The sequence below is a fragment of the Triticum aestivum genome, chromosome 6B, assembly GCF_018294505.1.
Source record: "Triticum aestivum cultivar Chinese Spring chromosome 6B, IWGSC CS RefSeq v2.1, whole genome shotgun sequence".
In the NCBI taxonomy this organism is placed as follows: Eukaryota; Viridiplantae; Streptophyta; class Magnoliopsida; order Poales; family Poaceae; genus Triticum; species Triticum aestivum.
The window spans coordinates 481,247,453-481,259,900 of record NC_057810.1 but is presented as its reverse complement, the minus strand read 5'-3'; the positions used below and the strand labels follow the sequence as shown (position 1 = coordinate 481,259,900).

At 47.4% G+C, this 12,448-nt stretch overlaps 1 protein-coding gene across 1 annotated transcript; it reads left to right on the top strand.

Annotated features, from left to right (window-relative positions):
* The first annotated feature begins 9,169 nt into the window (after positions 1–9,169).
* LOC123137582 (F-box/LRR-repeat protein 2) lies at positions 9,170–11,712 on the top strand. Its single transcript, XM_044557401.1, has 2 exons — positions 9,170–9,572; positions 10,619–11,712. Exons 1-2 carry the CDS (start codon positions 9,224–9,226, stop codon positions 11,521–11,523), a joined length of 1,254 nt encoding a protein of 417 aa, XP_044413336.1. The 5' UTR covers positions 9,170–9,223; the 3' UTR covers positions 11,524–11,712.
* The last annotated feature ends 736 nt before the right edge of the window (positions 11,713–12,448 follow it).

Below are 12,448 nucleotides of genomic sequence, written 5' to 3'. Positions count from 1 at the left end.
CAATGCTGTGTACCAGACCTGATGTATGCTTAGCAATAAGTTTAGCAGGGAGGTACCAAAGTAATCCAGGAGTGGATCACTGGACAGCGGTCAAGAACATCCTGAAATACCTGAAAAGGACTAAGGATATGTTTCTCGTTTATGGAGGTGACAAAGAGCTAGTCGTATATGGTTACGTCGATGCAAGCTTTGACACTGATCCGGACGATTCCGAATCGCAAACCGGATACGTGTTTTTATTAAACGATGGAGCTGTAAGTTGGTGCAGTTCTAAACAAAGCGTCGTGGCGGGATCTACATGCGAAGCGGAGTACATAGCTGCTTCGTAAGCAGCAAATGAAGGAGTCTGGATGAAGGAGTTCATTTCTGATCTAGGTGTCATACCTAGTGCATCGGGACCAATGAAGATCTTCTGTGACAATACTGGTGCAATTGCCTTGGCAAAGGAATCCAGATTTCACAAGAGGACCAAGCACATCAAGAGACACTTCAATTCCATCCGGGACCAAGTCCAGGTGGGAGACATAGAGATTTGCAAGATACATACGGATCTGAATGTAGCAGACCCGTTGACTAAGCCTCTTCCACGAGCAAAACATGATCAGCACCAAGACTCCATGGGTGTTAGAATCCTTACTGTGTAATCTAGATTATTGACTCTAGTGCAAGTGGGAGACTGAAGGAAATATGCCCTAGAGGCAATAATAAAGTTATTATTTGTTTCCTCATATCATGATAAATGTTTATTGTTCATGCTAGAATTGTATTAACCGGAAACATGATACATGTGTGAATACATAGACAAACTTAATGTCACTAGTATGCCTCTACTTGACTAGCTCATTAATCAAAGATGGTTATGTTTCCTAACCATAGACATGTGTTGTCATTTGATTAAAGAGATCACATCATTAGGAGAATGATGTGATTGACTTGACCCATTCCGTTAGCCTAGCACTTGATCGTTTAGTATGTTGCTATTGCTTTCTTCATGACTTATACAAAGTGCCTACAACTATGAGATTATGCAACTCCCGTTTACCGGAGGAACACTTTGTGTGCTACCAAATGTCACAACATAACTGGGTGATTATAAAGGAGCTCTACAGGTGTCTCCAAAGATAGATGTTGAGTTGGCGTATTTCGAGATTAGGTTTTGTCACTCCGATTGTCGGAGAGGTGTCTCTAGGCCCTCTCGGTAATGCACATCACTATAAGCCTTGCAAGTAATGTGGCCAATGAGTTGGTTACGAAATGATGCATTACGTAACGAGTAAAGAGACTTGCCGGTAACAAGATTGAACTAGGTATTGAATACCGACGATCGAATCTCAGGCAAATAACATACCGATGACAAAGGGAACAACGTATGTTGTTATGCGGTTTGACCGATAAAGATCTTCATAGAATATGTAGGAGCCAATATGAGCATCCAGGTTCCGCTATTGGTTATTGACCGGAAACAATTCTAGGTCATGTCTACATAGTTCTCGAACCCGTAGGGTCCACACGCTTAAAGTTACGATGACAGTTTCATTATGAGTTTGTATGTTTTGATGTACCGAAGGTTGTTCGGAGTCCCGGATGTGATCACGGACATGACGAGGAGTCTCGAAATGGTCGAGACATAAAGATTGATATATTGGAAGCTATATTTGGATATCGGAATTGTTCCGGGAGAAATCGGGATTTTTCCGGAGTACCGGGGGGTTACCGGGACCCCCCCCCCCCCGGGAGGGGGGGGGTTAATGGGCCTACATGGGCCCTAAGGGAGAAGAGGAGGGCCGCCCAGGGCAGGTCGCGCGCCCCCTCCACCTCTAGTCTGAATAGGACAAGGAAGGGGGGGGCGGCGCCCCCCTTTCCTCTTTCCCCTTCCCCCTTTCCTTATCCTACAAGGCAAGAGGGGGGAGTCCTACTCCCGGTGGGTGTAGGACTCCTCCAGGCGCACCCCTAGAGTCCGGCCGCACCTCCCCCCTCCCTCCTTTATATACAGGGGAAGGGGGCACCCCATAACACACAAGTTGATCTTCGTGATCATTCCTTAGCCGTGTGCGGTGCCCCCCTCCACCATATTCCACCTCGGTCGTATCGTTGCGGTGCTTAGGCAAAGCCCTGCGTCGGTAGAACATCATCATCGTCACCACGCCGTCATGCTGACAGAACTCATCCCCGACACCCTGCTGGATCGGAGTCCGGGGATCGTCATCGAGCTGAACGTGTGCTGAACTCGGAGGCGTCGTACGTTTGGTGCTTGGATCGGTCGGATTGTGAAGACGTACGACTACATCAACCGCGTTGTCATAACGCTTCCGCTTTCGATCTACGAGGGTACGTGGACACACTCTCCCCTCTCGTTGCTATGCATCACCATGATCTTGCGTGTGCGTAGGAATTTTTTTGAAATTACTACGTTCCCCAACACAAACATAGGCTTCCAATATATCAATCTTCATGTCTCAACCATTTCGAGACTCCTCGTCATGTCTGTGATCACATCCGGGACTCCGAACAACCTTCGGTACATCAAAACATATAAACGCATGATATAACTATCATCGTAACGTTAAGCGTGCGGACCCTACGGGTTCGAGAACTATGTAGACATGACCGAGACACGTCTCCGGTCAATAACCAATAGCGGAACCTGGATGCTCATATTGGTTCCCACATATTCTACGAAGATCTTTATCGGTCAGGCCGCATAACAACATACGTTGTTCCCTTTGTCATCGGTATGTTACTTGCCCGAGATTCGATCGTCGGTATCTCAATACCTAGTTCAATCTCGTTACTGGCAAGTCTCTTTACTCGTTCCGTAATACATCATCCCGCAACTAACTCATTAGTTGCAATGCTTGCAAGGCTTAAGTGATGTGTATTACCGAGAGGGCCCAGAGATACCTCTCCGACAATAGGAGTGACAAATCCTAATCTCGAAATACGCCAACCCAACATGTACCTTCAGAGACACCTGTAGAGCACCTTTATAATCACCCAGTTACGTTGTGACGTTTGGTAGCACACAAAGTGTTCCTCCGGTAAATGGGAGTTGCATAATCTCATAGTCATAGGAACATGTATAAGTCATGAAGAAAGCAACAGCAACATACTAAATGATTGTGTGCTAAGCTAATGGAATGGGTCATGTCAATCACATCATTCTCCCAATGATGTGATCCCGTTAATCAAATGACAACTCATGTCTATGGCTAGGAAACATAACCATCTTTGATTAACGAGCTAGTCAAGTAGAGGCATACTAGTGACTCTCTGTTTGTCTATGTATTCACACATGTATTAAGTTTCCGGTTAATACAATTCTAGCATGAATAATAAACATTTATCATGATATAAGGAAATAAATAATAACTTTATTATTGCCTCAAGACATATTTCCTTCACACGTATGTACAACGGCTAGTGTGCAAGAAAGAAAATACGCCCACGTATGTACATACGGGCGGGGTCTCGAACGCCTACTAGCGCATACGTACGGCCAGGGCTCGTGTACATGGCTGGGTCGGAACGGAGAAACTGTGTCGTTGTCGTGTTCATGGGGAGGCAACGAAATGTGTCATGTTCATCGGGAGGCAACGGAATGCGTCATGTTCATCGGGAGGCAATGGAACGCGTGGGAGCCAACCGGCTTGGACGGAACAGGCCATGAAACGAGCTCTGGCGTACCGTAGAACGGAGGAAACGACCTTGTGTTCGAACGGCCACATTTGAAACGGGATCCTGTTCATCAGGAGGGGTCTAGCGTACCGCAAAATGGAGGAAACGGACTTGTGTTGGACCTCCTATGGTCGAAACGGGGTCCTATTGATCGGGAGGGGTGTGGCGTACCGCAAAATGGACAAAACGGAATTGTGTTGGAGCGCTACAGTCGAAACTGGAGTCCTGCTCATCGGGAGGGTTGTGGCGTACCACAAAATGGGACTCCATGGGATATTGTTCATCTCCATCATCGACCTCCTCAAGCCTTCACGGGCTACTGTTCATCCACCGTTGACCTCCTCCAGCCTTCACCTGCGACTGTTCATCCAGCCTCCACCGCGCGCTACTCCACCGGCTACTATTCAACCATACCTCTCCACGGGCTCCTGTTCAACCACCCCTCCACGGGCTACTGTTCATCCACCCCTCCACCGTCTACTGTTCATCTAGCCCTCCATGGGGTCGTCCTATTCATCCAGCCCTCCATGGGGTCCTGTTCATCCAGCCCCAACCGGCTCGATCGATCGGGGTCCTGTTCATCCAGAAGCAACACCACGGGGGCCTGTTCATCCACCCCCACCCCTCACTGTTCATCCACCCTCCCCCCCCCTCCCTCCCGCAACGCTCACTGTTCATCCAGAGGCAGCATCTATCGACTTCAGTTAGCAGCAGTAGTGAAGGAATCGCTCGATCGGGTTCAATTAACAGTCATCGATCGGTCGCTCGGGTTCAGTAACGCGTAGCCTGCAGTGCAATCACTCGGGTTCAGTTAGAGCCCAACGCCTCGCTCGGGTTCAGTTAGAGCCAATGCTTCGCACACACGCGCGTACGTGTACGAGAGAAACGCGCATCGCTCGGCCCCCGACCACCCACCGTAACCGGGAACTCGCCAAAATTTTCCTCGCCCTCGCTTCTACCACCATTTTTTCGGTCATGGACGGCCCAAAGAATGTCATGCAGCTGCGGCTCCGGCCCGCCCAGGACGAAAACCCATTTTTCTGTCATGATTTTTATCATAGAAGTAGGAGCCCACCACATCTATGATGATACCTGATTTTGTCACAATTTTCGTCATAGAAGTGTCATAAGTATGACAAAAAAATCGTTCGGCCCAAAATGTCACGGTTGTGTCTTTTCTTTGTAGTGTCCAGATCAGGATCGGGCGCTCCCGTCGCCGCGTCGCAGCTCGCCGACGCCCGCGCCCTGCTGACTGTCGCCACCTCGCCGGACCACTGCGTCACCGGCCGTCGTCGCCTCGTCCTCCACCTTCCTGACGGACGACTTCCTGGACCTCTTCCCCGACCGGCCTCCCGACCCGCTACCCCGCGCCCTGACGTCGGCGCCCGTCGCAGACGCCATGACCACCGCGTCGACCCGCTGCTCCGACGCCTCCCTGGCCCCCTCGAGCTCGCACGCGACCTTCCCTGTGAGCCCTTCGCCCAACCCTCCTCCGCCTCCCGCCGTAGGTCGCCGTCCGCACTCGCGCCGCTCGCAACCCCACGCCTCGTCGCTTGCTGCGCCTACCGCTGCGGTGCCCGTCTCCGGCCGCTGCCATGCCTCGCCTCCGCCTGCAGCACTGCGCGCTGCCTCGCCGCCAGCGCCGCCTCTGCTGACTAACCGCCGCCACCCTGCACGCCCCTGGTCGCGCCCACGCGCGCGACTGCTGTCGCCCCTTGCGCCCGCAGGCCGCGCCCAGCCCCTCCTTCCCTCGCTGCTGCCTCCGACGCCGCGGCGGCGCCCAGGCGCGCCCGCGCGCACGTGTCCGTTCAGGCGCCCGCAGCGCCCCCACGCCTGTTAACCCGCGTGGCGTCTTGGCCCACTTACAAGTGGGGCCTGCCCCTGTTAAAAAAGTAGAAAAGAAAACATGTAAAAATAAAAATAGTTTAATTAATTAATTAATTAATCCGATTAATTAACGTAAATTAATTATGTTTAATTAACCTAATTACATATTAGTCTAATTAAACCTATTTAGTTAAATGTGCCTACGACAAACGGGCCCCACTGCCCTGTTTGACCAGTCAACGTTTAGTGTTGACCGCTGACATCGTGATGACGTCATGCTGGTGCAATAACTCCATTTAGATTTAATAATAATTTCATAATATTGTTTAAACTTTGGAAAATCATATAAAATAAACCGCAACTCGGATGAAAATGTTTTCTACATGAAAGTTGCTTAGAACGATGAGACAAATCCGAATACACGGTCTGTTCGCCCACCACACATCCCTAGCATAGCGAACATGCAACTTTCCCCCTCCGTTTCATCTGTTCAAAAAATGCCTAACTTCAGGAAAACTTTCCCGGATGTTATTCCCCTTCGCCGGTATCGTGTAGTGTCGCGTTAGAACACCCCTAGCGTTGGTTAGTACCTGTCATGCATCTGTTTGCTATGTATTTACTGTTTCTTTCCCCTCTTCTCTCCGGTAGACTCCGAGACTGATGTTGCCCCTGTGATCGACTACGTCGACGACGACCCTTCTTCCCTTTCATTGGAGCTTCCAGGCAAGCCCCCCCTTTGATCATCCTGATATCGCCCATTCCATTATCTCATGCTTGCATTAGATTTCGCTACTGTAATTGATTGCTCCTATTCTGATGCATAGCCTGCTTTTGTACCTGCTTATTGTTACCTACCTGCTTATCCTAAACTGCTTAGTATAGGTTGGCTAGTGATCCACCTGTGACCCCCACCTTGTCCTTGTTGCCCCTGCTTCATCATCGACGAATCGATCAACGTGATCGACGACCAGAGCCCGACACCTCACATCACATCATGCCCCTTTTTTTGCTCGACTCTGTAGAGCTACTATCGAGTGCCGAGGGTGAGACCTCACAATGCACTCCCGATGACAACTCTGTAGTGTAGCTATTTGGTCGTGGTCAATGAGGGTGGTTCCTCCTTCACCACTCCCGATACGGCTCTGTCGTGCAATACCTCAAGTGTGAACCTCGAGGGTGGTTCCTCTTACATTCACCTTGATGATTACATTGAGTGGAATTCACCGGGGGTAATTCCTCGGGGTTTTCCCCTTGATGTTTGGACACACAGTTACCCGGACTTTACTTGAGACCATTGTTGAAGTCGGGTCGGCCTTGAGGGTACCCGCGAGTTGATGTGAAAGTCGGGCGGGCCCGTTGAGCACCCATGAGTTTTCTACGTGGCATGGCCGGGCATTCTGGGCCCTTGTCGTAAGTCCATGAGATGGGGCGACAGGTTCACATTATCGTGAGTCTCTGCTCATTTTCGCGAGCCCCCAATGCACTAACAGGTTTGGGTATTTGTTCTGAGTTGGCCTCTGGCCTTTACGCACTAACCACCACGCGAGAATAGTTATGGGCCTCGATGTCGTGGTATCAGCCGAAGCTTTGTCAGACGTCCAGTTTAGCAGTGCGGCACGGCTGGGCCGACACCATTCTATAGTGGTGGAGCCAGGTCCGCCCTGCTCGCAACGACCCGAAGTGCAACGAGCGATGGGCCCAGACCCTAGAGTGCTTAGGAGGTAGACCGACGGGGACCTCTCTGCTGAGCCTAGGTAGGGCTGCGACGTGTTGATCTTTCGAGGCCAGGCATTGACCCCAGAAAGGTGTGTCCGGCCAGAGTGATCGAGCATGTTGGGTAACGTGGTGCACCCCTGCAGGGAAGATATATATTCGAATATCGTGTCCACGATAATGGACGTTCAGACTTATATCCTGATCTTATATAACTAGAAATGGATACTTGAGACATGTGATGGATATGTGACTCCGAGATTGCTTTTCCGCGGGGAGTCAGGGAAGGATCTATGGGCGTTGGTTCTACAACATATTTGTTAAATATTAAATTGCTATTCTCTACTCTTCTACATGCTGCAAGATGCTTGGAGCCGCTTGAAGATGCTAGTCTTCGATAGGCTAGGCCTTCCCCCTCTATTCTGGCATTCTGCAGACAATGAAAAAATAGCACGCTATAGAAAATAGCATGGCCCTTGAAAATATGCTATTAGCGTGCTATAGCGTGCTATTAGCGAGGCATTGTACATTGATTATTTAGCGAGACAATTCTCTATATGCTATAGCGTGCTATTAGCGGCGTTATAGCACGCTACTTTTTTCAGTGTCTGCAGTTCAGTCCACAGATACAAATCTTTCATTTGATACCAATGCATACTTAGTATAGATCTAATGCTTGCAAGTACTTTGGATGAGTACTCACGGTTGCTTTGCTACCCCTTTTCCCCCTTCTTTCTTCTTTCCGGTTGATGCAACCAGATGGTGGATCCCTGGAGCCAGATGCCACCGCCGATGGATACTGCTACGTGGAGACCGCCGACGACCAGGAATAGTTAGGAGGTCCCAGGCAGGAGGCCTTGCCTCTTCGATCGTGTTGCTTTTGTGCTAGCCTTCTTAAGGCATCCTTGTTTAACTTATGTATGTACTCAAATATTGTTGCTTCCGCTGACTCTTGTGAATCGAGCTATGTATTCGAGCCCTCGAGGCCCCTGACTTGTAATATAGAGCTTGTATTATTTGGATTTGTGTCTAGAGTCATGTTATGATATCTTCCGGTGAGTCCCTGATCTTGATCGTACACTTTTGCGTGTATGATTAGTGTACGATGGAATCGGGGGCGTCACAGTGTTGAGCATGTCCGTGTCAAATCGTTGTCCACTTCTTTTGGTGCTTGACCCCTGCATGCGGCGAGGAAACCGATTTCATTTTGAAACCTTCTGGACAGTGGTGGAGGCTTCCAGAACGTGGTGCACAAAGCGTGGAATGAAGAGCAACAAATTGCCAACCCCTTTAGGCGTCTAGCATGTGAGTTAAAAAGCACCGCTCGACGATTGGCTAAGTGAAGCGACCACTTCATTGGGAACGTCAAACTCCAAATCATGGTAGATAATGAGGTGATACTTCGTCTGGACATCACCATGGAGTCGAGGGTACACTCGGATGGCGAGCGAGAGCTGCTCAAGCTCTTGGTCTGACATCCCTTGAGTTGTTCATTGTCAATTCTCACATGCCAAGAGACCCAAGACGGCAAGACCAATTACGGTGCCGCAGATGTAAAAACCCATTTCATCAGATGTGGTTATTCTGCACCCAGGCTCAGATGAGCCCGGGTGTGAATAGTAAAATAGAAAAAAAATACAAAATGATTTTGTTGGTGCAAGATGCTCCTCTGCGTGATGTGTGTACAAAGTTTGGTTAAGTCTAGATCTTCGAGGAGCTCGTGGTAAAAAAGACAAATTTTGTGTGTTTAAAAAACTTTTGAAAACAAAATTCACACCCGATTTTATCCTTTTTGTCACGAGCTTCTCGAAAGTTTAAACAACCCCAAAAAATTGCACAAACATCAGGCATTTGAGCAACTTGCATCACAAAAGAATTATTTTTTATTTCTCTTTTTTTCTAATAATCTACTGTTCACAGGGTGTTGTACCCGAAGAAAAAAAAGTCTACATTGCAAATGCACTGAAAACTAATAATCCCTTCACCGAAAAAAGTCGTAACTCCGGCAATGTCTGCATCACCGTCGGAAGGCGATGAGGCCCTCATCAACGAGGTGCTCACCGACGATGAGCTCCGTGCGGTGCTCACCCGGCTGAGGCCCGAGTCGGAGCGCGACGCGTTCGGGCTCGTGTGCAGGCGCTGGCTCCGGATCCAGAGCTCCGAGCGCCGCCGCCTGCGCGCGCGCGCCGGTCCGTCCATGCTGCGCCGCCTGGCAGCACGCTTCCCGGGCATTCTCGAGCTGGATCTCTCCCAGTCGCCGTCCCGCTCTTTCTACCCCGGTGTTATCGATGGCGATCTGGACGTCATTGCAGGGGGGTTCTGCAATCTGCGAGTCCTCGCCCTGCAGAACTGCAAAGGTGAGACCTCTTTTCGGCCTGATCCATTCGCACTGTTTGTGTGCGTTAATTCGCAAATGCAGAAAGCTTTCCTTCTTATCAAATAAGTAGTAAGATTCGTGATTTATTGGGTTTCTTACCCTACAAAGATGGGAGAGAATAAGCAAACTGGGGCGTCTGAAGAACTTTGTTCATTTTAACTCTGTCAAATTTGAATCGTTCAATCAGAAACACGTGAACAAGAAATTTAATGAAATACGGACTGGTAAGCCACACAATATACATGTTCGATTCCTACCAAATAACCCAGACAGCTACAGCTACTGCTCTAATTCGAAGTGAGAAGTACATACATGAGAAATTTTGCAATTTCTGGAAGGTCGTTTTCGACGCAGGTTATATTACGCTGGCTACTGGCTTAGACCAGAGAACTCAACTCTAGTGGAGATATTTGTAGCCCTGGTTAAATGTTTGGTTCTATATGCTGGTCAGATGCAGATGTTCAGTTGCCCTCAATTGTGTTTATAGAACATGCTGATTTCTGTGGTGTGGAATCCCATATGTACTTCTTTTACAGCTCCGAGAAAACTTTCTGTTTGGTACTTTGTTGTGGTAATAATAACCCATCAGTTCAATTTGGGCAGTCTGACTAGAGAATTTTGAGTGTACTTCCAACAAAATATGTATTCATACAACTTGTGGTCTTTGTAGCATTTCTCTGACACAGTGATAAATATTGTTATTTTTGGACGAAAATTAATATTGGTAATCTTCAGCACTGTGAAGTTACTAGCACTGCTAGAAGTTACGAGTTTTCGGTATTGATGCATTCACGCAGTTCAGAACTGGAACCGACATCTTTCATTGTCATTTTGGCTTCGGGCGCGCAGTTTTTCGCACGGACTGAAACTTGTGTTCTTTATTTATTTTTCTTGAACATAAATGTCACTTAGAGTTTATGGAGACTTCATATAATAGGGGGCACCAGTTATCTGATTTGGTTGTGAATTGTTGGTATTTCCTTAATCTAATGTATTTACATATTCTACTGTTCATGTCTGTCTTAGGTATCACTGATGTTGGAATGGTCAAATTAGGAGAAGGCTTGCAATGTCTGCAAACCCTAGATGTCTCTCACTGCAAAAAACTTAGTGATAAAGGTTTAAAGGTGGTTGCGTCAGGCTGCCAGAAGTTGAGACAGTTGCACATCGCAGGTTGCAGATTAATAACTGATAATTTGTTGCATGCTGTATCAAAAAACTGTTTGAACTTGGAAGAGCTTGGGGCTGCAGGATGTAACAGCATAACAGATGCTGGAATCTCAGCTCTAGCCGATGGTTGTCATAAAATGAAGTCACTAGACATAAGCAAATGCAATAAAGTTGGTGATCCTGGAATTTGCAAAATTGCTGAGGTCTCGTCATCATCTCTGGTGTCATTGAAACTGTTGGATTGCAGCAAAGTGGGCAATAAGTCCATCTATTCACTAGCTAAGTTCTGCTGCAACCTAGAGACCCTCATCATCGGTGGATGTCGGGATATTAGCGATGAGTCCATAGAAGCACTAGCTCTTGCCTGTTGTAGCAGCCTCCGGATTTTAAGAATGGACTGGTGCTTGAAAATAACAGACGCCTCGTTGAGAAGTCTGTTGTGCAACTGTAAACTTCTTGCCGCTATTGATGTCGGGTGCTGCGACCAAATAACTGATGCGGCATTTCAGGGCATGGAAGCGAACTTGTTTCAGTCGGAATTGAGAGTTCTGAAGATCAACAATTGTGTTGACCTCACAGTTGTGGGAGTGAGCAGCGTGATAGAGTCATGCAAGGCACTCGAGTACCTCGACGTCCGGTCATGTCCTCAGGTTACAAGGCAGAGCTGCGAGGAAGCTGGGTTGCAGCTACCTGGTGGCTGCAAGGTGAACTTTGAAGGTAGCTTGTCGGAGTCTGATCCATCTGTTGATAGGTTCTTCTAGGGTCAACTATGAACTCCGATAGAGCTGTTGTGGCACTGCCCAACTCGCATGGCATGTACTACTACTGTAGAAAGTAGCACCAGTGCACATGCAATGAATAAGAAAAAGTATGTTGTATCAATTGGAATAGTTCTTCGATCGAATTGCATGTACTACCTTCAATGATCTAAAACATCTTATATTAGTTTACAGAGGGAGTACATCTCAATGCTTCCTGGGTATAATGGCGTTGTATGTGGCTGATTGTTGTAAATGTGGCACAAAATGACTAGACTAAATGAACGTAGCTGAAGCTGTTCAGTTACAACCAAAAATGCATCCAAAATTGAATTTATTTACTTAAAAACAGTGCCTTAAAAAGCACTACAAAATAGGTGATTGTAAAGATGATTATTAAGATAAACTCAAAATTCATAGGAGTAGAGAAATGTCTCCTGGAATGAACAGTAAATCATTAATTAGTTAAAAACATCTGTACTATAAAGAAATGGTATTATTTTGTACATGATCGTGCCATTTTCATGCAAAAAGAAACATCTTTGCACTCTTGGCAGCTTCAATGCTCTAAAAAAAGGTTGAATACATGTGTTTTTTCTATATAAAAAATCCAGGATCTCACAAAAACAGACATGTACATGTATAATTTTTCCTATATTTTAACGTTTGACAAAATTTCTTCCCTGCAGAAGAAAAAAGAAAAATCATTTTCCACCTGAGAGAACGCGCTTTTTTTTTTACAAAAGGGCACCTTTGGAGTTTGGACTATCCCAAAAAAATATGTGCGTTCACAATATTACGATGATCATGTTACAAGCGACACTTGCTCAAACTTCAAGCAGATGGTAGGGGTAATGTGAATTTGCCCAAGATTGGCACCGTGGCATTTCCTAGGCATTGATGATTCAGGAATCACGATATGTTTGAA